The sequence below is a fragment of the Suncus etruscus genome, chromosome 14 (genome assembly GCF_024139225.1).
Source record: "Suncus etruscus isolate mSunEtr1 chromosome 14, mSunEtr1.pri.cur, whole genome shotgun sequence".
In the NCBI taxonomy this organism is placed as follows: Eukaryota; Metazoa; Chordata; class Mammalia; order Eulipotyphla; family Soricidae; genus Suncus; species Suncus etruscus.
Window position 1 is genome coordinate 51,476,378 of NC_064861.1, and position 27,475 is coordinate 51,503,852.

Below are 27,475 nucleotides of genomic sequence, written 5' to 3' on the forward strand. Positions count from 1 at the left end.
ATGGTCCCCTGTGCCTATCAGGGGCGATTACTGAGCATGGAGCTGGGAGTAACCCCTGAGCGCTGCCAGGTGTGTCTCAAAAACCAAAAAAAAAAAAAAGAGAGAGAGAGAGAGATAGACACTCTATAGGGAGGGGTACAATTTTAAATGAATGCCATAATATACCATAATATGTCAATCTTGTAAAATCTGACAGCAGATAGAGATAGTACAGGGGTTAAGGCACCTGCTTACATATAGTAGACCCCAGCATTGCATATGGTTTCCCAAGAATGACCAGAAGTGAACCCTGAGCAGAGGCAGGCCACAGAGCCAGAGGGAAGAGCCCGCAGCTCTTAGGTAGAACTACCAGATGTACTAAATTTATGGACCACAGCATGCTCAGGGACATGGCTTCCACAGCATTCAACCATGCAGTACCAAGATAATCTCTAACCCAAGTTAAAATCCCCTGAGGCCTCTCTGGCAGTGACATAGGAAAGAAGCACCTGTGACTACAAAGGAACCATAGTAAAATTTCACAAAACTTTGTGGATGGGCACACCCTGTAGATAAAGACTATAATCCTGCTGACAGTAATCCACTATATAATCTCTCTGAAATGGATTTCAGAGTGGAAATACTTAGGATGTTCAACAAGATCAAAGAAATAGTGGAACATGAGCACAGAAAAGAGAGTAAATTCAGCACTGCAAGGTATACCCCAAAACAAATCCAAACAGACTCTGATAGGACAGAGCATTTCAGGCAAACAAAATTAAAAGGTTCGAGAGATCAAGGAGATAGTACAGAGCAGGAGTCCTCAAATGTTTTAAGTAGGGGGCCAGTTCACTGTCCCTCAGACTGCTGGAGGGCCAGACTAGTTTTACAAAAAAAAAGTATAGGGGCCGGGCGGTGGCACTGGAGGTAAGGTGCCTGCCTTGCCTGCGCTAGCCTAGGACGGACCGCGGTTCGATCCCCCGGCGTCCCATATGGTCCCCCAAGAAGCCAGGAGCAACTTCTGAGCGCATAGCCAGGAGTAACCCCTGAGCGTCACAGGGTGTGGCCCAAAAACCAAAAAAAAAAGTATAAACAATAGTGTGCTGTGAGCTGTTGTTTGAGGACTGTTGCCTGAGACAAGAGGAGGAGTCAAAGACAGAAGGAGGGGAGTCCAAGAGTGTGCTATACATTCCTCATACATATACTGCAGGCCCAGGAAGAGTTGGCAGCTAAACAGAACAGGTAGCAGTGGCAAAAACACCACAAAAAAACACTTGGTAGGCCAAACAAATGTCCTCTGTGGGTCGTAGTTTAAGGACCCCCTGGTACAGAGAGTAGGGTGTTTGCCTTACACACAGCCATAAAGGGTTGGATCCCTGGCAACCCATTATGGTTCTGAGAATTGCCATGAGTGATTTCTAAGGCAGAGCCAGGAATAACTCCTGAGTATCAACAGATGTGGCTCAAAACAAAACAAAGTTCGAATGGCTTGAGATGGAATCACAAGCTCACCTAAAAGGTACATCAAGAAATCCTTCGAACTGGAGTTCTATAAATAGAATGAAGAATAAAATGCATCATGACCTAAATCATGCAGAGGTTGCGAGAACCCAGGAAAGACTGTAGATTTAACATTAAAAACAACTGAAAGTCCTAATATTTCAAACAGTATGACACGATCCTACTGATGATGTTTCCAACAGTTCCCCCTGAACTGTTACCAGAAGAATGAATTGCTGGGTATTGTAGAAGCAGAGACGATTTATATGACCATCTCTAAAAGCAATTTCCTTTGTTGTATTTTTTTTTTTTTTTTGCTGAGAGTCACACCCGGTGACTCTCAGGGGTTACTCCTGGCTATGCGCTCAGAAATCGCTCCTGGCTTGGGGGACCATATGGGACACAGGCTCTTTCAGACCAGATAGAAACATGGTTCGTCCTAGATTAGCACATATAAGGCAAGCGCCCTACCGTTTATGCCACCGCTCCGGCCCCTCAGGAGCAATTTCTGAGTACAGAGCCAGGAGTAGCCTGAGCACCGCTGGGTGTGGCCCCAAAACAAACAAGCAAGCAAGCAAGCAAACAAACAAACAAAAAACCCAGGGGCAAGAGAAATGGCACAGCAGTAGGGTGTTTGCCTTGCTCGTCGCTGACCTAGGATGGACAGCGGTTCCATTCCCTGGCTTCCCATATGGTCCTCCAAGCCAGGAGTGATTTCTGAGCAAATAGCCAGGACCAGGTATGGCCCCAAAACATAAAACAACAACAAAAATAATAATCCCAAAAATAAAAAAAAAGAGTTGCTTAAAACTCAGAAGTCATGGAGCTGGGAGATAGTATGGTGGATAGAACACTTGCCTTGTACTCAGTCAGTCTGGGTTCAATCCCCAGTCACCCACATGATTTTGAGCCCACCAGGAATGATCCGTGAGCATAAAGCCAGGAGTAGGCCCTGATGACCCCTGGGGGTAGTCCAAAAACCAAAATACATAAATAAAACTCAGAGGTCAATATCTGGGATATACTTTTAACACTCATAACTTGGGGTTAATTAAAAGTATTTACCTTGGGCTGAAGATATAGTACAGATTTAGTCAACTACCTTACACAAGGTCCACCCTGAGATGATCACAGACACTACATATTGTCCTCAACAGAAATAGCCCCTGAGTATTGCTGCGTGCAGCACCAAATTGTCTCCCCTCAACCTCAGTAAAAGGAAAAGTGCCTATCTTGCAGGAGGGAGGTCAGAAGTTTAATCTCTGCACTGCTCCACCCTGCCACATGTGACCCCAATACTGCCCAGTGCAATTCCCTAGCACTACAATGCAAATGCAATTCCCAGCTCCATAACAAAATAAACAAAACTCAGAAGCCAATATTTTCCCTGGGTGAGACTGACTGACAACAAGTCTAAATGAACAAGACAAAAACCATTGGTACTGATTAGCACAATTCAGGCTTTGGTTATTCCTAATTGATCAGGATTTTGGATTGTAGCAGTTCCATGCCTTGTAATTGTCAACCATTTAATCCACAGAATATGGCTAGTTAGAAGGGAATTTCTAAGGCATGAGGTAAAAAACTCTTGTTCTATTTATACATATGCTAAAATCCATAGATATTGATGACAAAACTGATGCCTTACAGATTCCTTTTTAAAATGCAAAGGATATTCTGTATTCTTTCAGTTCTTTCAGTTCTTCCTCTCTTCGCTGTTTCTCTATTAGCTCCTGCTGCCGAGAAACCTCATCAAGGAAGTTGGTCTCATCTTCATCCAAGCCTCTTACCATGTTTTCTGAGGAAATAAGCAAGGAACACTCTAGCAGGCTAAAGAAGAAATAATGTTAATAAGCCTTTTCCTTTTTTTTTTTAATATACAGTGGATCCAGAAGGGGATTAGAAGAAAGAACTTATTAACACCAAAGCTCTTAGATAGCTTGGCATAAAAATCAGAGCATTTCTTCCATTACTAAATATTAGCACAGAATTAAAATGGGCACTTGAAACTCTAAATAAAAACAATGACTGGTCTAGAAGGCAGATTTGGATCTCCCTCCCACTAAATGAGCATCTGGAGGCTAGTTAACATGGTTTGTTGAAAAAAAATACTGCATGAGACTAAAAGGCATATAAAAGACACTGCACAGAGAAAGAATACAGGAAGTAAGGTGCTTGCTATTCACACAGCTGACTCCTGGCAGCTGAATACCTGAACACCTGGCACCAGATATGGTCCCCTGACCACTGCCAGGGGTCACTCCTTATCAAAGCCCGAAACAGTCATGAGTACTGCTGGGTATAGCCCTCAAACCAAACAAAAGCCAAAAAATAAAAAGGTACTATAGCATCAGTGAGCTGGTTCAAAGGGCTGGAACACATGCTTTCCATGGGGGAATCCTGTTAGATCTCTGACACTATGTAGGGGCAGAAACAGGCTTTGAACACTGCAATATGGCCCCCAAATGGAAGGAAGGAAGGGAGGGAGGGAGGGAGGGAGGGAGGGAAGGAGGGAGGGAAGGAGGGAGGGAGGGAGAGAAGGAGGGAGAATGGAAGGGCAAGTAGACAGATAGATTAGATAGATAGATAGATGGATGGATGGATGGATGGATGGATGGATGGATGGATGGATGGATGGATGGATGGATGGATGGATGGATGGATGGATGGATGGATGGATGGATAAATGGATGGATGGATAAATGGATGGATGGATGGATGGATAAACAGACAGACAGACAGATAATAGATAAGTAATAGATGGCTACTTAGATGAAAAGGATGAATGGATGGTTGAAGGATGGATGAGCAGAAAAGAAGAAGGGAGGGAGGGAGCGAACTAAGAAAGGGAAGGGCACTAGAGGCACTTGGTTTATGCCTTTTGAGCTTACTGAATTTGAACTGCTCCTCATATTCTTGCTGTTTCCTGTCTTTCTGCTCCTGTAGTCTTTCATAGAGAGATCGAGAATCATAAACCTCCTCTGGACATTCTGAAAGGAAAAAGAGAGAGAGAGAGAGAAAAGACAAAAAGATACATACTTTAGAATTCATTCAAATTATTTTGGAACCATAAAGGGCTTTAATGATAAAGGCACTGTCTAATCCCAGGCAAGGACAACAAAAGAGTACTAAGTCCACAATTAAGTCTTACTAACTTCAGCAGACAGTTTAGGCCAGGGGTCTCAAACTCAATTTACCTGGGGGCTGTAGGAGGCAAAGTCAGGTGAGGCAGGGCCGCAGAAGGAATTTCGCTTACCGAATATTTGCAATAAAAAAAATCGCATTAGTAAGAAAAAAAAATCACATTAAACATTTGCATACCTCGAACAGAACTGCTCGGGGTATGCAAATGTTTAATGCGATTTTTTTCTTACTAATGCGATTTTTATTGCGATTACTGCGATATTTGAAGGCCGGCCGCGGGCCACAAAACGTTGTACGGAGGGCCGCAAATGGCCCGCGGCCCCCGAGTTTGAGACCCCCGGTTTAGGCTAAGGATCGGGGTCAATCAGGCCACCCATGTCCTGAAGTTCCTTGAACAAGGGGCTTTTCCATGTCCTACAAGAAAGCAGCATTCTCAGCTGTTTGGCTCTAAGACCTTTGTGTCCAGATAGAACAGACCAGCCGATTCTCCAGGAGGGCAGTGGTAGAGAAGGGCCAAAACAGGAGTGCACTGGTTATACTTCCTGCTCTGTAAACTTTACATATTTTAATTCACTCCTTGGAGCCTAAGCATCTCTGCTCCAAAGTGAATATCTGCCTTACAGGGTTGGTGTGAACGATTAAAGACCACTAAGCTGAATGCCAGACTATAAACCCAGAGACCTTGCGGATCTTCAGGTTTCCGAACTTTCTCCCATTCTTCTTGTCTCCGTTTGCGCCGTTCGTCTAGTTCGGCCTCCGTAACAAACCTCTTTTTGATAACAAGGTTGCCGTCATCTCCTCCTTCCATAATGGAGCAGTAAGGCTACAACAATTAAAATGAAATGGCAATGAAAATTCTAAAGAGAAGATAGCATATTTGGTTCTGCCTCACCACCAAACTCCCTTCAACCCTGAACTGAAGATTCTAAAGTTTAATATATAAGCCACTAATAAAAACACATGATTACATCTTCCCTAAAGCTGTGGACAGTTTTATTAACATGCTGTCAACAAATTCAGCAAGAAAAATCTCACGAAATTTTCTTTATCTATTGTTTCCATCATAAACTTTACACTAGAGATATTTCTCTGTCTTATTCTCACACCTGCAAAGTGTTCATTTTTTTTCTACTGTGTGTATGGGGGCAGGGGGACTTGAGTCACATCCTGTTGCTCAGGGCACCATAGGTGATGCTAGAAATTAGAATCAAGGTAGCAGTCACGTGCAAAACACATACCCCACTACTTAGTGGCCTTCCCAGTGTTTGTTCTTGAAATTCCTATTTTAGCAATAGTGCACTAGCTTAATTCACCTACTTTTATTTCCAAGTAGATTCAGAATGGAGAAACTCATTTCAAAGGATTTTTTTTTTTTTTTTTGGTTTTTGGGCCACACCCGTTTGACGCTCAGGGGTTACTCCTGGCTATGCGCTCAGAAATCGCCCCTGGCTTGGGGGGACCATATGGGACGCCGGGGGATCGAACCGCGGTCCTTCCTTGGCTAGCGCTTGCAAGGCAGTCACCTTACCTCCAGCGCCACCTACCCGGCCCCCATTTCAAAGGATTTTAAGGACTGAGTCTGAACCATAAAGAAGTAACAGGCCTAAAGGCAAACAAAGCATGACCAGAAAAAGCAAAATTAGATTTAGATTTGCCCTAAACAATTTGAGTCCTCCAGCTCCAGGGCTTACTCCTGGCTCTGCACTAAGGAATCATTCCTAGTGGTGTTCCAGAACCATGTGGAATATGGAGATATAACCTGGGTGGCATGAATGCCCTACCTGCTATACGATTTCTCTGATTCTAAAAATCATGGAACTTCTGAAAACCTCAAACACTTCTACTACTAAGCAAATTTTAATTAAATAAAAATCAACTGAGCATACATAAATAAATATCTCTGTATAGATAAGAGAAGCTTTGTCATTTGTTTGCCTATGATGATGAAAGAGAGCTGAGAAGCTCACCTAGGCTTGACACTAATGTGGCTAACCAGGATTCAAGCCTCAACACCCCATATGGACCCCATAAGCCCTGCCAGAGGTGATCCCTGAGCTCTGTGCTCAGTGTGGTCCAACCCCTGTCAGAAAAGGGACACTTTCATCAACTTTCTTTTGCTTTTTTTTTCTTTTCAGATCACACCCAAAAGTGCTTGGGGGACCATGCAGTGATGGAATGGACCCTAGCCTCCTACCAGCAAAACATGCACTCTAGCCCTCTGTATGAGCCACTTTCACAGGCTCTCTATGCTCCCCCTTCTCTTCTTTCTTTTTTGGGGGACACACATGGCTGTGCTCCAGGTTTTGTGCTCAAAGATCACCCTTGGTGGGCTCAGGGGACAATATAGGATGTCTAAGGATCAAACCTGTATTGACCACATGCAAGACAAATGCTATCATCTGGCCTTCTCTGCATTTCCTTAAGTAAAATAATAGAGATAATAGTGTGGAGACAGCTTAGGCAATGTTTTTAATCAAGACTAAAATGACAAAAAAAATTTTAATGACATTTTTATTTAATCAAGACTCAAAAGAAACTAAGAAAATAAACCCAAACATTCAGAGAGTGTAGTCTACCAAGCCCTCCCATTACTATGGTGTGGATCAACAGGACATGAAGTGCACCTTACTAATAGAAGCTGCTGCCCCTAAAGTCCACATCCCAGAGACTTCGGACTTAGCATTACTCAATGTCTCCAGCTAGATTCCTATTATAGAAACAAAACTGTTTAGTCTTTGTGCCAAAAATTCTTCAAGTTCTGCAAAAGGACCTCTTATGAAATGAGTCAACATCTTTTATTTTTCTGAGCAAATACTTTCTTAAATATTCCTGTGAGAGAAAGTGTCAGCTACATAGAGTGACACAATGGGAGGATGTGATACAATGGACCTCAATCTCCCATCTATTTATGCTATTAGATGTAACATGCATTTACTATCCAATATTAATTTTCTGACTTCTCTCCCTGACCCTTATTTCCTGGTAAATAATTCAGAGAAAGAAGGGTACTTATAACCCACCTGGCATCTCAATCTAGACTTTCACCCAAACTATATTTGAAAATGTCAAGCTCTGGGGGCTAGAAATATTGGGTCTGGCATTTGCTAGGATCCACTGAGCAGAGAGCCAGGAGTAGCTCCTGAGCACTGCTGATATGGCCACCAAACTAAAAAAATTTTAAATAGAAATTTCAAAAAGGGGGTCAAGAGAGATCAAACAAAGTTAAAGTGCTTGCCTTGCATGTAGCCAAACAATTCAATACCTGGTATCTCATGGTATACCTAAGCAATACTAGGTGTGGCTCTAAAACCCGCTTCTGCCAAAATTTTAAGATTTTTTTCCCACATAATTGACTTTCTCTTAGCAGATTTAACTGGTAGGACAGCTCTTCCTTAAACTAAAAATCTGTCTCTCTATGAGTTCCATGCACAGGTTCAATTCACTGGAACTACATAAAGAGTCAAGTTTGGGGCCAGAGTGATAGCACAGAGGTTGCCTTGTACAACACAACCCAGGACCAACCCGGGTATAATCCCATGTTGGTCCCTGGTCCTGCCAGGTGCTATTTCTGATAACATTAGGAATGGTAATTTTATTCCATAATCTTTAATTTTAGAAAGAAATGCTGTCCATTTCCCTTTATTCACTAGTTTACCCCACCCCAAAGAGACATGTTTATTGAACTGAGCATTATACTATCCTAAAAAGGATTACTTACGCTGTTCAGGTAAGGAATTCATGAAAAACCAAAACCAAACCAGAAGTACATTGATTAACTAAGAGTTTCAAACTGACAGAAAAAAGTTGTCAAATTTGTTTGATAACTGAAAAAAAAAAAAGTTATTCTATCATAAGTCAGAGTTAAGTATTAAATATTACATTATCATATTTGTACTGAAGCTCAAATACTTAACTTCCAGGTTTCTTTTTCTTTTTCTTTTTTTTTTTTTTTTTGGTTTTTGGGTCACACCCAGCAGCACTCAGGGGTTACTCCTGGCTCTACGCTCAGAAATCGTCCCTGGCAGGCTCAGGGACAATATGGGACACCAGGATTTGAACCACTGTCCTGCATGCAAGGCAAATGCCCTGCCTCCGTGCTATCTCTCGGACCTCTTACATAGCATTTCTGACAAGTTTTAAGATAGAGACTTCCACTGCTAGTCAGAAGAGATAGTACAGCAATTAAGGTACTTGGTAGGTCCTGGTTTAACACCCCGGCACCACATAAGCTCTCTTGAGCACCCAGCCATGAGTCTCCACCCGCTGCCCCCTGCAAAAAGTGTCATTTTATAAAGTTTTTACATTACTGGCTACCATAGTTGTCTAATTCAAACTTCTAACTTTGGGTAGAATGCCCATGTAAAAAGACACCAAGAGAAATGAGATCTCTGTGGTATGATGTTCTAAGGTTCGTCTTTGGATAGCAAAAACAGTAGGACTATCCAGATGCTGGAACAAAAAGCACAGTGTCTGTCCACTCAGGCCTGATCCCTGACACCCCATAAAGTCCCCTGAGTCCCACCAAGAATGATTCCTGAATGTAGAGCCAGAAATAAGTTCTGAGCACAGCTAGGTGTGGCCCAAACAAGGAAAAAAAAAGACAGTCCAATTTCCTTCTGTCAGTAAATATTCATAAATGCTTCCCTTCCAACATATTTTTACCCCATGATCAAGTCACAGAGGATATCAAAATGCAGGACAGCCACCAAGAGAAATTTGCCAGCTGGCAAAGTAATTTTATTCCAAATAAAGACTGTTTTTTGGCCAGAAGACATTTGTACCAAGCCACAGTAATTTAGATTAAGCTGAATTTCCCTAAAAAAATAAAACTTCAGAAAAAGGCAACTATTAACAGAGACCACTGTTAACCTTTACTGCTAAACAGAGCACCCCTCCCTCCATCTTTTAAACAGTCCTATTGAACACTCTCCAGTGATTCAAGACTCCAGACTAAATGAACTAAGACTAGCATGATCTGTTTAATTAATATTTAAGACATTTATTAGTGACTTGTTGCTTAAGAATTAAAACACAAACAATAAAAGGGGAAAAACTATATAGATTACATATGCATTTACCTTAGATTTATTTATATGCAGTAGGAGAAAAGAGAACAATTTAAACAAGGGTTCCCTTTTATGCCTCTCAAACTTCCACAACCACTTTATAATTCTAGTTTTAACTGTACTTTTTATACATCAAGTCCTAAATGCAAACCACCTATTGGAGGTCCTCAAACATCAATGTTCAATGTAGACTTGGGACAGAGAGATAGAACAGCAGGTAGGACACTTGTCCTGCATGCGGTAGACCGGGATTCTATCTCAGGCACTTCATATGATTCCCAAGCCTGCCAGGAATAATTCCTGAATGCAGTCAAGAGTGAGTTCCGGATACCAGATATGGCCCAGAAATAAAAATTAAATAAAAAATAGTTCAATGTTGGCTCATTGTAACTTTGATGAGAGTTATGGACCAAAGCTGAAAAACAAATGCAGGGTGTGGGGCCAAAGATGATACAGTAGATAAGAGGTTTGGTTTTGATACCAATGCCAAACTAATCCCACCTAGGTTCTATAATTCCTAAGATCAAATTAAGGGGGGAAAAGTACAGTGGTACTTTTGAAGTAAAACTTGACTAAGTACTTACTATGTGCATGACAAAATGGCAAATACTAAGTAAGCACTCTGTTTTTTATGAGGAATCATAAAAATTTTTATGAGGAATTCATCAAAAAATAAGGTTGGTGGGCTGGAGCGATAACACAGCAGTAGGGCACTTGCCTTGCACGCGGCTGACCCAGGATGGAGCTGAGTTCAATCCCCGATGTCCCATATGGTCCCCCAAGCCAGGAGCAATTTCTGAGGGCATAGCCAGGAGTAACCCCTGAAAGTCAACAGGTGTGGCCCAAAAACCAAAATAAATAAATAAATAAGGTTGATACAAAAACAATGTGTAGAAGAGCAGGAAGAGGTAAAATGCACTGAGAATAGAAACTGAGCACTAAAGAGTTCAGATAAAGGAACACCTGGGAAAGTAATGGAAGTCTTAGATATAGGAGAAAAATAATCTGTAACTGGAGTGCCTGATAAATTCTATTCCAAAATCAAAATTAAGGGGAATTATCACTTTCAGGAATAGAAGATTAGGCCATTGACACCAAATCTCTACTGCTATGAAGGCTGGAGAGATAGCACAGTGGTAGGGGGCCTTGCATGCTGCTGACTTGGGACAGGCCCAGATTGGATCCCTGGTATCCCATATGGTCCCCTGAGACTAGTAGGAGTGATTTCTGAGCCCAGAGCCAGGAGTAATTCCTGAAGCCTGTGAGGTGTGGGAGAGGGGAGGGGAGGGAAGAGAAAGGAAGGAAAAGGGAAGGGGAAGAGAGGGATAGGGAATGGAAGGAAAAGGGAAGGGGAAGGGAAGGGAACCCCAAATAGTAACCCCAAAGAACTACACCTGAAGATAAAAATGAACTGGAAAAGAGAAACACAGAATAACGGGCAAAGGAAACAGATACCCCTTGCCACCAAAATAGAAATAGACCTAAAGTAGAATTTAAATAGTGGAATTAACATACACAGATTATAAAACAAGAATGCTCATAGTGTTTGAAGAAATAAAAACCAAGACTCAAAATCAACAGCTGAGAATAAGTGGCATAGCAGGCTTGTAAAGGAAATGAAAACATTTCAGTAACTATCAATAGCTGAACTTAAGATTTCAATGTTTTATAACATGAAATATGGCTTGAGACGTAATAATGAAATTATCCAGAATGGAAAAATAAAGACAATAGCAGGTATAGTGTAAAAGGTCTTAAATCAGTAAAAGAATATAAACAACAGATCAAAGGGAATACATGATGTAAAAAGGCTAAGAGTTTTTCAGAACAAAAAAATACTAATCAACAAATTCTAAAAACTAAATCACACAATAACAAATGTAGTTGAGTACAGACAGTGAAACACAGAATAAAAAGATTAAGCATACCCTTAATGGAAAACGTAAAATGGATCTATTTAAGAATGAAGACAATGAAGCCAGAGAGAATACAGCGGCGTAGGGTGTTTGCCTTCCACATAGCCGGCCCAGCCTCCATCCCTAGCATTCCATATGGTCCCCTGAGCAAGGCCAGGTGTAATTCCTGAGTGCAGAGCCAAGTATGGCCCCAAGCCAAAGAAACAAAAAAGAATGAAGACAAACATGTCCAAATTATGATCAATACTACACACCCTAAAAATCACTCATGTTTAGCTGTCTCAAAGGCATCATTATATGATGACTGAGCTTATTTATGGCAGAGCCAGATGCACAAAACAGCAACCTGACTGAGAAGCAAACCACAAGATTCCTAGAAAGTGAGAAGGCTGCTTACCATGGTAAAAGGCCCTGGCACAATTTCCCCTTTCTTACAACAGTCAAGAATTCTTCCCATAGGCTGGAGAGGTGGTACAGTAGGTAAGGCACCTGCCTTGCTAGAGGCCGAAGCCGGTCCATCCCCAGTACCCTATATGGCCATCAGAAGCCCATCAGGTGTGATCCTGAGCACAGGAGGGTGTGGCTCAAAGTATCAAAAAGAAAAAAGAAAACAGTTCCTCCCCCACAATTGAAGACTCCAAGACTTCAGCTGAGGCATAAACCAGGTAGCCTCTTCTAATCTTCCCACAACTAATCCAAACTCGATAGACTGTAAAAAAACTCTTTATCTCGGTTCAATTGCTTTCATCATAAAGGATTCCCCGAAGATATCAGAAAAAATCCTCTTCAAACCGTTTGCAGGATCTGATTTTTGCACATCAACAAACCCTGCCAAGCAGCAAAGGAATCAACCTTAAGAGCAGTCACGCACCGCTACAGAGGATTGGGTCAGAATTCTGACCGCCAGGTCCGCGCTAGGTTTCCGGGGACCCCCCCCCCAACACGAGACCTAGAGTCAAGACAGTCAGGAGGTGGGGTCCGAAAACCTGCACTTTATAAAAGCCAGAGAATATCTTGCTTACCAGTGAAGGAACCTCAGCTAAAAGTATAGGTCTCTCCTCCCTCCGCACCCCAAGTGCACCCTCACATTCACACGGCCACCAATGGGTGCGAGCAAAATACTACGACTCTGGGGCTCCCCGAATTCCTAACTTTTCTGCAAACGAGCTCGTAGGCTTGTTTTCTATTAGGAAAAAAAAATGCACTCAGTGCAGCTTCTTGTATTGGGCAAGCGTCTTGCATACGTGTTTCCTGACATTTTGTAAGTCCAACGTTTCCACCTGTGCACCCCCAAATTTTCCCGAGTGGCCTCGAGCCGTTCCAAAACGTCTGGAATAGCCCTCACCTCCCCTAGGAGCCGGAGACTAGTCCCAACTGGCTTCCCATTCACGTCCCGGGGGATCCCCACATGCATGCAACCCGCTTGCCCCAGGGACATTAAAATCACTGGGCGAGCGCGCAAACCCAAGAGAAACTAGTGTTGGGCCCTAATCAACGCCCATCTTCGCCACCAACCAAGATTCTGAAGTCCAATCTTCGCCTCCAGAGCCTGGCAGGCCCACACAGGCCGCACTCACTCACTCACTCACCTACCAGCGTGTAGAAGGCAAACACCGACCCCTCAACTCGGCGGCGCCCACCCCCAAAAGGCCACTGCAAAAAAAAAAAGGAAAAAAAAAAAAGACCGCTCGCCTTTTGGGGAGTGGAAAGAAGAAGCAGAAAAATAAAAGGCCAACAAACAGCTTTGGCTTTTTTTGTGTGTGTATATTTCTTTTTGACCCTTCCCGGCTTCCTCTTCCTCCTCGCCCCGCCCCGTTTCCGGCGCCGTCAGCCAATCCGCGCCGCTCGTCCAACCCCGGGAGAGTGCGACGGCGAGCCGGTCCTCCGGAAGACTAGGCACTCCCAGGCGTCTTCATAGAACCTTTCACGCTTCAAGCACGGGGATTGGTCGGCGCGAGGCTCGGGGGCGGGGCTGGTCTGTCACGTGACATGTTTACTAGGACGTGATTGGCCGTCGAGGAGCGAGGCAGCGCCATCGAGAAGAGGGGCGTTTCCCGGGGAGAGGGTGGGGAGGAGATCCGCGGGAGGGCCGGGGTGGTGCGAAGAGCGTCGGGGGTGGAGGGAGGTGGGTGGGCCCGCCGCGTAATGGCAGCGCGGTGGCCTCGCGTCCATCTTTACCACTCTCCCGGACCTGTCACAAAGGAGTCGCTCCGGCCGCCGCCGCCGCTGCCGCCGCCTTCTCCTGCAGGTGCGTCCGGGAGCGCCGGATAGTCGGTGCCGCAGCCCGGGGACGTCCGTGATCGAGAGCCCGGCGGAGCGGCAGCCTCGCTCCCGGCTCTGCGGCGTTGGTTGGGAAGGCGGATTCGGGCCAGTGGGGGGACGCTCCGCTCCGGGAAGCGGGCACCGGGGAGGAAGGAGGAGGAGGAAGAGGACCCGAGGTTCGCCCGGGGATGAATGAGTGGGGGATCCTCGGCGGAGGCTCCTGGCTGGACGCGGGTGCGAGGGAGAGTTCCCCCTCACGCCTGGTTTTGGGGAGTCTCGCTGCTCGACCCTAGGAGGTCTTCTCGGGGTGTCCCCTCTGCAGGAGGCCCCCGGCTCCCAAGGGACCCAGCTAGGAGGAAGTGGACTTGTCACCCACCCGGAGGGAGGTGAGAGGGTTTCTTTTTTCCTCTTGCTGATTTGGAGGTTGCTTTTTCTGGGGGTGGTCTCACAGGCCGATTGCACCCCCAAACACACACACACACACACACACACACCCCGGACACAACAGGCCGATTGCACCCCCAAACACACACACAGACACACACACACCGGACACAAATGCTTGGAGGTGATTGCACCCCCAAACACACACACACAGTGGACAACTCCAGAGGCTCAGCTAGGCAGGGGGATTTGCCGGGCCAGCCTGGGAATGAGTCCCCCCAATTTTGTACCCGCAGGAAAGCCTGGGTGTGGGGGGAATGCGGGCTTCCCGCTTGGCAGACCCACCCCGGTTTGTCTGACTCTTGCTGCTGCTGCTTCTGCAGGGCATCCCAGGTAACTAGGGCCTGGGGCCCAGGTAACTCAGCAGATATACCTGGGGTGTGTATATGTGTGCGTTTATCCTTTTTTATGGGGGAGATCCCCACCTTTTGCCTCAGTTTCCCCATCCGGAGGAGGGAAGGAAAGAGGAAACCTGGTCGGTGGGTGTTGCTCAGGCGAGTGGTGGACTTTGAACTCAGTGGGGTCTCCATTGACACATTAATTGACCGCGGGAGTTCCCCCCAACAGCAACAGCGCTGGTCCCCCCTGGGGTCTCCCTGTTCCTCCGGGGTGTCCCCCAGCATTGAAAGAAGAAGGGACTGGAAGGACTTGGCCAACTGCTTGCTCACTGTGCGAGAGGGGAAGATTAAAAAAAAAAAAAAAAAAGCTGATGCTGAAGAAGGTCCGACACTCCCCACCCCTTCTGCTTCCCCTTGGGGTGTCTTGTTGCGGAAGCCAAGTGAAGGCGCGCTCCGAACTGGAAAGCCCGTGCTTGGTGGCCGTAAGAAAACGGCAGCCGTGTCTTTGTTAATCACCTATGGAGTGCTGGGAGCCATATTGTACCCAGAGCCTTTTACTTCCCATTTCTACCAACACCCTCCAAAAACCCACCGTGGCAACTCTGGTTTTTAACGGAGATGGAGGGATTTCCAAGTTGTCGCTTTCCGGAATTTTAATTGCCTGCACTTCTGACGGTGCTAGCCAGGAGCTAGCACTCTTTTAAATCTTTTCCTCCAGGAAAATTATTTTTCCCTAGTGGCAGAAATTTGTCTCCCTCCAGGTCATTTTATTTGGGCTTTGCTAACCACCTCCCTTTTCCGTAGGTGTTCCCAGCTTTGGGTGTCGGCAGGTCGTTTACACCCCGCTTCCTCCTTCCGTTGTGATTCTGCAAGGAATACCTGTCCTTTTTTTATTCTTTCCACCTCTGTGAATGCTTAATTCCTGGAGTCGCCTCAAATTAGACATCATGAGGCATGTTAGCAGTTGCTTTTAAATTTCTCACCCACCGTGGTTCTTTTTCATCTTTTTTTTTTTTTTTTTTTTTTTTTGGTTTTTGGGCCACACCCGGTAACGCTCAGGGGTTACTCCTGGCTATGCGCTCAGAAGTCGCTCCTGGCTTGGGGGACCATATGGGACGCCGGGGGATCGAACCGCGGTCCGTCTCCTAGGCTAGCGCAGGTAAGGCAGGCACCTTACCTCCAGCGCCACCGCCCGGCCCCGGTTCTTTTTCATCTTATATGGGCTTTTGCTTTTCCTGGGATGATCTCCTTGTAGCTTCCTGTATGAGGCTCTAAGGTGTTCCTGTCCCTGTGATATTTTTCTTATATTTGCTTAGTAGCATTTATAAGAGTTCATTTTTTACCCCATGCTGGTTACTTTGTCATTTTTTTAAGTAGTTGCTCGTTGTTTCTAGTTTGTAAAAATTGATTTACGTTTCCTTTCTTTTCTAATCTTTTACTGCTTTGAGTCTTTAAAAAAATGTCACTGATGATTTTATGAGCTTTTCTACTTCCCAGAATACAAGTCCTGACCAACTACTTAATATCTTTGTGTCCTACTTTTGCTTTTTTCCTCGCCATTATTTCTGTATTCCGCGATTATTTTTAAGTTTTTATAGGAAGTGTATTTTTCTGCTTTGTCAGCAAAATAGCTCTTCTCTTAGAAAATTGGCCAAGATTCAAGGGGAAATAAAAACTGAACACTTTGCATAATAATATGTTTTTCTATGATGTGTAAAGAAAATAACTATTGGAAGAGAATTGAAGTAAAAAAAGTTTTGTATTTCCTAACTGCATTTACAACATTCTATGTGAGCTTTTCAGCTTCATTCAGTCTACCAAGAGTTATCTCTGCTTTCTCTAATACTAAAGCGATTTATTATAATTTAGTAGTCACTTTGAATTCTTTAAAATGCAGTTCTTTTGGGGCCCGGAGAGATTGCACAGCGGCGTTTGCCTTGCAAGCAGCCAATCCAGGACCAAAGGTGGTTGGTTCGAATCCCGGTGTCCCATATGGTCCCCCGTGCCTGCCAGGAGCTATTTCTGAGCAGACAGCCAGGAGTAACCCTTGAGCATCGCCGGGTGTGGCCCAAAAACCAAAAAAAAAAAAAAAATTGCAGTTCTTTTGATACTCATATTATTTTGTAAGTTATTAGGAGTTCTTGAGGATGGTAATGAAACTTCACTATCTTTCTTTTTCTTATTTTTTTATGCAGCGGGAGGGTTGGGTTTTTGGGGAGGCCATATGTGACAGTACTCAGGGCTTCCTCAGAAATCCTAGCTGACCCAGATTATCATATAGAATACCCTTATTGAACCCAGGCCGGCTACATACAAGGTTAAGTACCCTATCCACTATACTATCTCTCATTACTTTAAATGAGAATTTTCTGTCTTGTGGAGGGGCCTTGTAGGATTGATGGTCTGAGTATTGCAGAACTAAGTGACAAATCAATAGATAACACCAATGGGACCATTGAGGAATGAGAAATCTATTTCAGAATAATTATTTGGGGGATCGTAAGTAAACTATCGGTTTGACTTCTTTTCAAATATTTGACGTTTTTCAACCCATTTGCCATTGAATTTATTTTTTTAACTTTATTAATTTATTGATTGGTTGTTGGGCCACACCCAAGGGTTACTTCTGGCTCTGCACTCAGAAATTGCCCCTGGCAAGCTGGGATGCCAGGAATCAAACCCGGTCCCTCTAGGGTCAGCTGCATGCAATGCCCTACCACTGCGCTATCTCTCCCGCCCCTGCCATTGAATTTAAATCACTTTTTTCTGGTATTCAAACTAGAAAATTAAAAATAAGAATAGTCAAGTAATGGGGCCAGAGAGATAGCACAGCATTAAGGCATTTGCCTTACCTGCAGAAGGATGGTGGTTTGAATCCCGGCATCCTTTATGGTCCCCGGAGCCTGCGGGGGGCGGGGGGGGTATTCTGAGCATAGAGCCAGGAGTAGCCCCCTGAGCACTGCCAGGTGTGGCCCAGAAACAAAAAAAACAAAAAAAAAAAAAATAGTCAAGTAGAAATGAATGGCAAAACTTGAGCCACACTTTTAGGAGACTTGTACAGTTTTGTTTTTTGTTTTAGGACCACACCCAGTGGCCCTCAGAGGTTGGTTACTCCTGACTCTGCCACCTGCCTTTAGCTTTCTTATTGCTTAAATTATAGTTTGCAAGCATTCTTTTTGAGTCAGTGTACGTTTCATAGGTTTGTAATACTACCTTAGTCTGTAAATTTATCATCTCACAGTTTAATGTTTTGATGTTCTTTATGCCTCCTGAAGTATTCTTTCCTCTCCTGGTGCCTGAATGCTTGAGTCTCGCCCATGACCCCTGTTCAGTCTCCTTTTGTGAGAATGGCAGCTCCTTTTTTCTCATTAGACTGTATTATAGTTGCTCATAGTTATATATACCTACATATACATATAATCTACTAAATGACTTGCAGGGGTGGGGTGGAGTCACGTTCTAGCATTCTTAGGGACCGTATGGGGTACCGAGGATCAAACCAAAATCAGCCTTGATCAGGGCAAGTGCCTTATCTGCAGTATTCTCTGGTCCAATTTTTTCTAAGTGAATTATTAAGGATTACTAAAATTTGCTATTTATAAATCAAATGGATGCAGTATTAGCATTTATTATCAGCCATTTTTCTCCCCAGAACTTTGTCTGAGTGGACTTGACATGAGTATAAAGCTGTTCACGAGTCCTAAGCCAAATGAGAAGCCCTACAATATTCAGGAATGTTGTTTACTTGGGATGTGTCATTAGTATTGTTTCAGATTGATTTTGGTTTTCCATTGTGCTTCCTTAGAATAAAAATTAGAATTACTCAAGTACTTCTTTATGCATTTAATTTTTATGGAGTTTAGTTAAATTTTTGTTGTGTGGTTTTTTTACCAACCATATTTTGACCTATAATTTAAAACAGTATGTTGGGGGATCCCCACAGGTGTGCTAAAATACAATATAAATCCTGTTGCCCTTTTATTTTACTTTGTAGTCCCCCCCTCACAATATAAACTAGAGACCCTTGCCTAGGTGTAGATGAGGTGGGTTTATTCTGCCTCCTCTTTCTCTCCAGTTAGTGTACAACCAATGATAAGTACCAGGCTTCAATTCTGCCTTTTTATTTTTATTTTTTTCATCATGCCAGAAAGTACCCAATACATATTCCTGGCTCTGTGCTCAGGGATCACTCCTAGCCTGGCTCTGGGGACGATATGTGGTGCCCAGTGGATTTCCCATTGACCACTCACCACATGCAAAACAAACATCCTACAGAAGTACTATTACTCCAGCCTCTCAGTTCCTCTTTGAATGCTTATAATATATAGGCTTATATATTGTAAGTTTTTTATAATGCTTTCCCATACAGAGATACTTGAATGGTTTTAAGTTTCTTTTCCTCCTGAAAACTTAATTTATCCATAAGTTTCCATCGCACAAACTAGGGTAGACAACTCGGTTTATTGCCATCTTTATTTTCCAAGAGTGTGATGGATTTTACTTCATCTTTGCTTAGTGCTTATCATAAAGGCATTGAATTCATATTTACTAAGTTATTGTCTCTGAATTTCAAATTGGTTTTAAACAAACAAATGAAAAATGGACAGATTTTATTGCTAAATATTTTAGAAATAAATTTACTTAAATTATTTATTGAATACATTCTATTCTAATAGCTCTCCAGTTGAGTTTACAATTGAGTATTTTCAGACATCTATTTCAAATAGATTTTAAGGAAAATGTCGCTATTTTTACACATTTTGTTTGCTTTTATTATTAGCAAAGAGTTTTCTAGAATAGAAAAATCCTTATCCTTCAGACTTGTGGATTTTTATGTATTTGAATAACACACCTATATGATTTCCTGTTATTTGGTGTCCTGCAGGGAAATTTTCCAAATAGTCTGGAGTTTTACATTTGTTTTTCTCTTCTGTACTGCAGCTGTCATTAGCACTTACCTCAGATTTTCCTTTTTTTTTTTTTTTTATTTTTTTTTTTTATTTTCAGTTTTTCCTTTTTGAGCTCAAGCAAATTTTTCAGTCTTTGAGAGAGACCAATCAAGGATTATTCTTTCTCTTTCTCTTTCTCTTTCTCTCTCTCTCTCTCTCTCTCTCTCTCTCTCTCTCTCTCTCTCTCTCTCTCTTTTTCTTTCATCCCCCTCTTCTCCTCTCCTACTCTGCCTTCACACACACACCCCAATTTTCCCTTTCTGCTCTTAGCTCATGCTTTCTTTAATTTCTTAACTATTCAGGTCTAAACTCTTTTTTTTTTTTTTTTTTTTTTTTTTTGGTTTTTGGATCACACCCAGCAGCTCTCAGGGGTTACTCCTGGCTTTGCACGCAGAAGTTGCTCCTGGCAGGCATGGGTTATGGGATGCCAGGATTCAAACCACTGTCCATCCTGGATCAGCTGCGCACAAAGCAAACACCCTACAGCTGTGCTATCTCTCCGGCCCCCAAAACACTATTTTTCAATAATACTTTCTTTGAGCTCTGAGAGTATTTACCTTCTTTGTACTGTTTGAGATTTAGTCTCTGATTGTTTCTCCTGTTAGTCTCATGACCACAGGCATCACTTCCTGTGATCATGCTACTGGCTTAAAATTTCTTACATTTTGGGGCATTTTTCCTCAGATATTTTTTTCCTAACAGTTCAAGGAGAAACATCTGCTTTCCCTTCAAATATATACTGTATTGAACTCACTTCAAAATACTTTATTTTTCCTAGATGACCTAAAAGTTAGAATCAAAAGGGAAATTATAAGTGGGTCTTAAACCTCAAGTGGTAGGCCATCTCTAGCTGAATAGTTGGGACAGAGGATCACATGTAAAAATACTTTAACAGAGCAACTTTTCCTGCTTAGGGAAAAATGAACTTCCAACCAAATATTCCACAAAACACCAGATGCTTTATAACCTTAGAAACACATATTTTAAAATATCTATAGGTAATTTGTTTCAACTGGCAAGTGATAGACAATTTTTTTGTTTGTTTTTGGTTTTTGGGCCACACCTGGTGATGCTCAGTGGTTACTCCTGGCTATGTGCTCAGAAATAGCTCCTGGCTTGGGGGACCATATGGGACACCGAGGGAGCAAACCATTGTCCATCCTAGATTAGCGTGTGCTCTGGCCCCATGATAGAAATTTTTGTTATATAATATGCTTTTTCTTTTTTGGGTGGAGGGGGGTCATACCTGGCAGCGCTCGGAGTTACTCCTGGCTCCATGCTCAGAAATCACTCCTGGCAGGCATGGGGGACCATATGGGATGCTGGGATTTGAACCAATGACCTTCTGCATGCAAGGCAAATACCTTACCTCCATGCTATCTCTCCAGCCCCAATATGCTTTTTCTTGGGGCCAGAGCAGTGGCACAGCAGTAGGGCATTTGCCTTGCATGTGGTTGACCCAGGACAGACCTCACTTCAATTTCTATTGTACCATCTGGTCCCCCAATCCAGGAACGATTTCTGAGTGCATAGCCAGGAGTAACCCCTGAGCATCAGCAGGTGTGGCTCAAAAACCAAAAAAAAAAAAAAATTGCTTGTTGTTTGTTTGTTTTGGGGTCACACCCAGCTATGTTCAGGGGTTACTCCTGGCTTTACACTCAGAAATTGCTCCTGGCAGACTTGGGGAACCATATGGGTTGCCGGGATTCAAACCACCGTCCTTCTGCATGCAAGGCAAAACACCTTACCTCCTTGCTATCTCTCCAGCCCCAATTGCCTTTTCTTATGTGTTTTTTTTTTTCGGGCCACACCCGTTTCATGCTCAGGGGTTACTCCTGGCTAAGCGCTCAGAAATTGCCCCTAGCTTGGGGGGACCATATGGGATGCCGGGGGATCGAACCTCGGTCCTTCCTTGGCTAGCGCTTGCAAGGCAGACACCTTACCTCTAGCCCCACCTCGCCGGCCCCTTCTTATGTGTTTATTGCATACTAAATAATCTTGTTGGCTAAGCATTCTTCATTTAAATATAATAATTTTGACTGAGAAAATAACAGTTTGAAAGACAGAGATATACAGTTTAAGGTATTTGCCTTGTTATGGTTGACCTGATTTGATCCTAAGCATTACATATGGTACCTTGAAGATTACCAGGAGTGACCCCTGAGCATAGAATTGGAAATAATTCTGACTACTGCTAGGTGTGCACCCACCAATTCCTAAACAAAAATGGGGGTAAAGTCATGATTTTTGTGTCTTGTATGTTATTTTATAAGCAAATATATTTCTGCTAAGTTTTTCTATCTTGATAGGCTTATATTACTTTATGCATTTTATATATTGTAACTCAGATGTTATATACCGTATATATTACATGTATATATTATACTCAGTTGTTATACATACGGTACACATTTTATGTACTGTAATTCAGATACCATAACTTAAGATGTGTATATTTTGTGTTGTTTTGTGTTGTTTTGTCTCACATGACTAGAAAGTGAAAGGCCCTGAGTTTGTTCCCTAGCATCCCATACCCTAACCTTAGTATGAAAATATGGGTCCATGACAACTCCCTATGCCCAATTCCATCAGAACGCCAGTCAGGCAGGCAGAACATTGTAAGTGGTCCTTTCTTTTTTCATTTGGTTTAATATCATTAATTTTGTAGTGCAAACCCAGGTCTCTTGCATGCCATATAAGTGCTCTATTGCTGAGCCAGATACCAGGTGAAAGTGACTTCTATTTAAAAACAAAAAACAGGGCCCAGAGAGATAGCACAGCGGCGTTTGCCTTGCAAATAGCCAATCCAGCACCAAAGGTGGTTGGTTCGAATCCCCGTGTCCCATATGGTCCCCCGTGCCTGCCAGGAGCTATTTCTGAGCAGACAGCCAGGAGTAACCCCTGAGCACCACCGGGTGTGGCCCAAAAACAAACAAAAAAAACAAACAAACAAAACCAAAAAAAAACTGCCCTTTGTTATATGTAAGTTTAACCTCTAAAATATTTAGAAGTCAAGGTAGTTATACACTCATTTATACACTTTATTTTAAAAAAGCATAAAGAATTTAATATAAAAAAAGAAAAGAAAAGAATTTGGAGTTGGGGAGATAGGTCAATGGATAGTGCATTTGCCTTGAGGTTAAGCATTTGCCTTGCATGCAGAAGGTCGGTGGTTCGAATCCGGATATTCCATATGGTCCCCTGAGCCTGCCAGGAGCAATTTCTGAGCGTAGAGCCAGGAGTAACCCCTGAGCGCTGCCGGGTGTAACCCAAAAACCAAAAAAAAGACTAACCCAACTTTGATTCCCAATATCCCATATGGTTCCTCAAGCCCTACCAGTAGTGATCTCTGGGCACAGAACTAGGAGTAAGTACTGAGCACCACTGGGTGCCCCTTCCCTCTAAAATAAAAGCATAAAGAATTACATGCCTCTATAATGGAAATGGATAGATATGTGATATATAGCAAGTAAAATAAAATATTAATGGTTGGCCCAATGGGGATATATATGTATAAAATTGAAAGTATGCTATTTTTAGGGAGATTGTTGAGGGCCACACACAACAGAATTTGGTCTTCTCCCTACTCTTTAGCAGTCACTTCAGGTAGTGCCAGGGATCAAACCTGGGCCTCCCCATGTAAAGTTTATACTCGGCGTTTTGAGTGATCTCTCTGGCCTTTTTCAGTTTTTGGTTCATCAGACATGGTGCCTGGAAGCTACTTCCAGCTTAGGGCTCATTGGTTGCTCCTGGACTGTTGTGCTCAGTAGACCGTGCAGTGCTAGGAATCAAAGCCAGAACTCCCACATGCAAAACATGTGTACCAACCATCTGAACTACCACCCCAGCCTCAAAACTTTTTCATTGTAAAATATAGAAGGGCTATAAATTATATTAGAAATGATTACTTTAAGAGAGAAAGAGAGAAGAGAGCGAGAGAGAAGATAGGAAGGTGAAGATGCTTCATCCTAAAGTATAATTTTGCACTGATGAAAATGTCAACAATAGTGATTTCATGCCCAGGTTTATTTTTTTTTTTAGTTTTTCTCCTATCACTCATTTAACCAACTTTCTGTTACTAAGCTGTATTGTCACTGAGCACAAGCAAATATTTGAACAGTTGAATTATTGATTCCTGGATCATTTGCTTATTGTAGATAGTTACATCAGTTGACAGATGTCCCTGTGGTAAGTTCTTAATGATAGGGGAGATCTGTTTTGAGTATCTCAGTTTTAACACCAAACTTATTGAGAGCACAAGTTTGTTCTGTCGCCTTTCCATAGAACAACTTTTAGGTACTGGTGGGATAGTACAGTCACTTGTCTTATATCCATCCATCTGAGCTGGGTTCAGATCCCTTATACCATAGATGATTCCCTGAACAAATATAGAATGAATCACAAATTCTATAAAAATGAGAAGTATAGGAACCGGAGAGATAGCGTGGAGGTAAAGCGTTTGCCTTGCATGCAGAAGGACGGTGGTTCAAATCCCAGCATTCTATATGGTCCCCCGAGCCTGCTAGGAGCGATTTCTGAGCACAGAGCCAGGAGTAACCCCTGAGAGCTCCCGGGTGTGATCCAAAAGAAAACAAAAAAATGGAAGTATAGGGCCGTAGTGATAGCTCAGTGGTAGGGCGTTAGCTTTGCATGCTGCCAACCTGGAGCTGACCTGGTTTGATCCCCGCCATCCCATATCATCCCTGAGCTTGCCAGGAGTGATTTCTGAGTGCAGAGCCAGGAGTAACCCCTGAGTTCTACTGGGTGTGGTTCCCCCCCAAAAAAAGTATAAATATTTTTAAGAAAGGAAAAATCAAAATAATACCTCACTTAAGAGAAATAATTTCTGAAGGAAGTTTGATTATAATTATGCTCTTAGAAGAGTATCAGCATTAACAGTATACTTAATTTAACAGCATTACAGGGGCTAGTTAGACAGTACAGAGTACTTGCTTTTCAGGTGGCTAACCTGGGTTTGATCTCTAACAACCCATATCATCTTCTTAGTCTGAATGCAGAGCCAGTAGTAAGCCCTGTGCATCCCTTAGTGTGCCCCCCCATAAAGAAAAAACCCTTAGAAAAGTATTACCATTTAGATGGATTAAAAAGGCCTTTTCTGCTAAGCAGTAGCACCCAGTAGTATAATTATCATTAAATCAGTTGATGATTGCTATAGCCACAGGTTTATTAGTTGTGGTTGCATGTATTTAAATTATGTGACGTCCTTGTCTCACAATTCACTTAACCAGATAATGCTAAGAAAGCTTCAAAACTAGTAAAGTATTACAGAAATACATATAATTTCTAGTCTTAATCCTTTTCCATTTTATTTAGCCTGAGTAATAGTGTATTATATATTACCTATTTAGCTTACTTATTTAGATTTTATATAAATAATTACCTATTTAGACCTGTTTTGGTGCTTCATGTCATAGAACTGGTAGAGGGTGGATAGAGACTATATGTAGAGAGGGGAGAGAATAGGGAATGATAGTGGGGATCAAATCTGAGGCCTTTTTTCACATATGCAAAACAAGTGCTCTACTGCTGAACCACATGCCCAATCCCTGAGCTATTTATTATTTTCATATGTACTACACATAATCACTAATGTAATTCTGTTTTATAGAATTAGATGTAACTCTGTCCTGCTTGTCATTTTGGCTGACTTCTTAAAGGATGGTGTTCAGAGATATTCTTAGTTCATTTTTCTGGTAAAGTTTGAACCTTATTGGCCCCAGGAGACACACTCTTAAGGTTTCAGTTTGTCCTATTTAGTCGGCAGGTCCTGCACATGCTGTGCCTGGCTTTGTGTTAAGTTCTGTAGTAACTTTAAGATCTAGCTGCCATCAAATCATCTGAGAAGTTTTTAGGGTGGTTTTTTTTTTTTTTCATTTGTTTTTTGGGGGTTTTGTTTGTTTGGTTGGTTTGGTTTTGGGGCCACACCCAGAGGCACTCAGGGATTATTCCTGGCTCTGCACTCAGAAATCGCTCCTGGCAGGCTCTGAACCCAGGCTTGTCCTGAGTTGGCCTCATGCAAAGTAAATGCCCTGCCTCTGTGCTATCTCTCTGGCCCCAAAACCTCTCAAGTTTTGGATTTGGTGGGTGTTGGGTCGCACTCAGTTATTCTCTGTGCCCTATGATAGTCCTTGCTTTGGGCTCAGAGATCACTCCTGGCGATGTATGGGGGACCATAAAGTAATGAATTGGAACCAGAGATAATGTGTTGGGCCACACCCAGCTCATCTCAGGGATTACTCCTGACTGCTGTGGGATCTTTCCTAATGAGACCATAATGCAATGCTGGGAATAGAAAGAAAAAAGCAACAGTTTTTATCTTTCTAGGCAAGAGCTGTACATTTTTTTTAACGCTGAATAAATCTGAGACACCATATACTTTGTTCACTGTGTGCACTATTTCTGAATACAGGTTTCCCATCCTTTGCTCTATCTCTCCTGTCCTGATTTCAGATTTTTTTTAAGGGCAGCACCTCTTATATTTTCTATGTTTCAGTTTTTCCTCTGAAATGCCTCAGTTTCTTATACCTAAATACAACTTCTTTATACATAGTATTTACACCTGGTCCCTAAAAACGGTGGTATTTTAAGTATTTAGTCTTTACTTAACCCATTTCCTTCTCTAACAAATTATATTTTTTTTCCTCTTTATTTTTGGCCCACTCCCAGCAGTGGTCAGGGCTAACTCTTACTGTGCTTAGGGATGATCACGCTTGGAAGGGCTGGAGGACCAAATGTGGCACCAGGAATCAAACCCAGGTCAGTCATATGCTGTTGTGACTGCACAAGTACCCACCCTACTGTACTATTTCTTCAAATGCTCTGAGATTTTATAATTGACAATATTTAGGGAAAATTATTCTTTTGGAAGAAGTTGACCTAAACTACACTTGAGTTAAATTTGGAAATGGAAGTAGGAAAAAATGAGTTTTTTGTCTTACTTCCAAATTTAGTCAATTTAATTGGGGTTGGGCTGTACTTGAGATGTTCAGGTCTTCTGGCTCTGTACTCAGGGCTAATTCCTGGTGGTGCTCAGGATACCAACCAGATGTGTTGTCAAGGGATTCCAACTGGGGTCAGCATCATGCAAAGAAAGCACCCTGCCTCCTGTAATGTCTATACTCTGTTTCCTGTACTCGTTGACTCTTTCTACTCCTGGACTGTCTAGACTCTACCTCCGGTATTCTTTATACTCCTGTACTCTGCCTCCTATACTCTCCCGTACTCTCAACTCTGCTATCTGTACTCCAGTACTCTTCATATTCTATACTTATACTCTCTGATTCTCAGTAATATCTATTCTATGTACTTTCTGTATTCTGCCTTTTGTACTCCTGTATTTTCTGTATTCTAACTCCTGTGCTATTCAGCCTCGCTTAGTCTATTTAAATTTTTATTATTCTGGGGCCAAGGGAGAGCATAATGGCAGGGCATTTGCCTTGCATGCAGCCAACCTGGGGCAGACCCAGGATCTATCTCCAGCATCATATATGGCCCCCCTGCCTGCCAGGACCAATTTCTGAGTTCAGAGAACCGCTGGGTGTGGCCCATAAACCAAAATAAATAAATTTTTATTATTCCTATATAAAGGTCAGGGAAGATAGCGCAAGTAATAGAGTATATGATTGGCATCTGAGAACCATGAGAGTGTGCGCGCGCGCGCGCACACACACACACACACACACACACACACACACACACAAATGACTGGGGGTGTTCCTAGTGCCCCGCCACACACACACCCCGACTAGATGTGTTTCTAGTACAGTTAGCTGAATATATTACATCAATAGTGGCCTCTGCCAGAAGTTCTTGTGTGGCCCTTATAAAATAATATTTTTAAAGCATGTATGAGGATG

General features: G+C 42.8%; 2 protein-coding genes and 1 pseudogene across 2 annotated transcripts in view; 1 reads left to right on the top strand and 2 right to left on the bottom strand.

Moving 5' to 3' along the window:
• The window catches only part of PSME3IP1 (proteasome activator subunit 3 interacting protein 1), a 45,824-nt gene extending 40,353 nt beyond the window's left edge, over positions 1 to 5,471 (bottom strand). The window contains exons 1-3 of the mRNA XM_049786153.1: positions 5,305 to 5,471; positions 4,371 to 4,469; positions 3,155 to 3,277 (exon numbers count right to left, since the gene is read on the bottom strand). Coding sequence (XP_049642110.1) covers positions 3,155 to 3,277; positions 4,371 to 4,469; positions 5,305 to 5,431 — 349 coding nt within the window. The 5' untranslated portion in view covers positions 5,432 to 5,471. The remainder of the gene's footprint in view (positions 1 to 3,154; positions 3,278 to 4,370; positions 4,470 to 5,304) is intronic.
• An 8,274-nt stretch (positions 5,472 to 13,745) lies between these two features.
• RSPRY1 (ring finger and SPRY domain containing 1) overlaps positions 13,746 to 27,475 on the top strand; it is a 56,576-nt gene continuing 42,846 nt past the window's right edge. The window contains exon 1 of the mRNA XM_049786129.1: positions 13,746 to 13,853. The gene's annotated coding sequence lies outside the window, so the exon portion shown is untranslated. The remainder of the gene's footprint in view (positions 13,854 to 27,475) is intronic.
• Positions 18,639 to 18,758, bottom strand: LOC126028823 (uncharacterized; annotated as a pseudogene).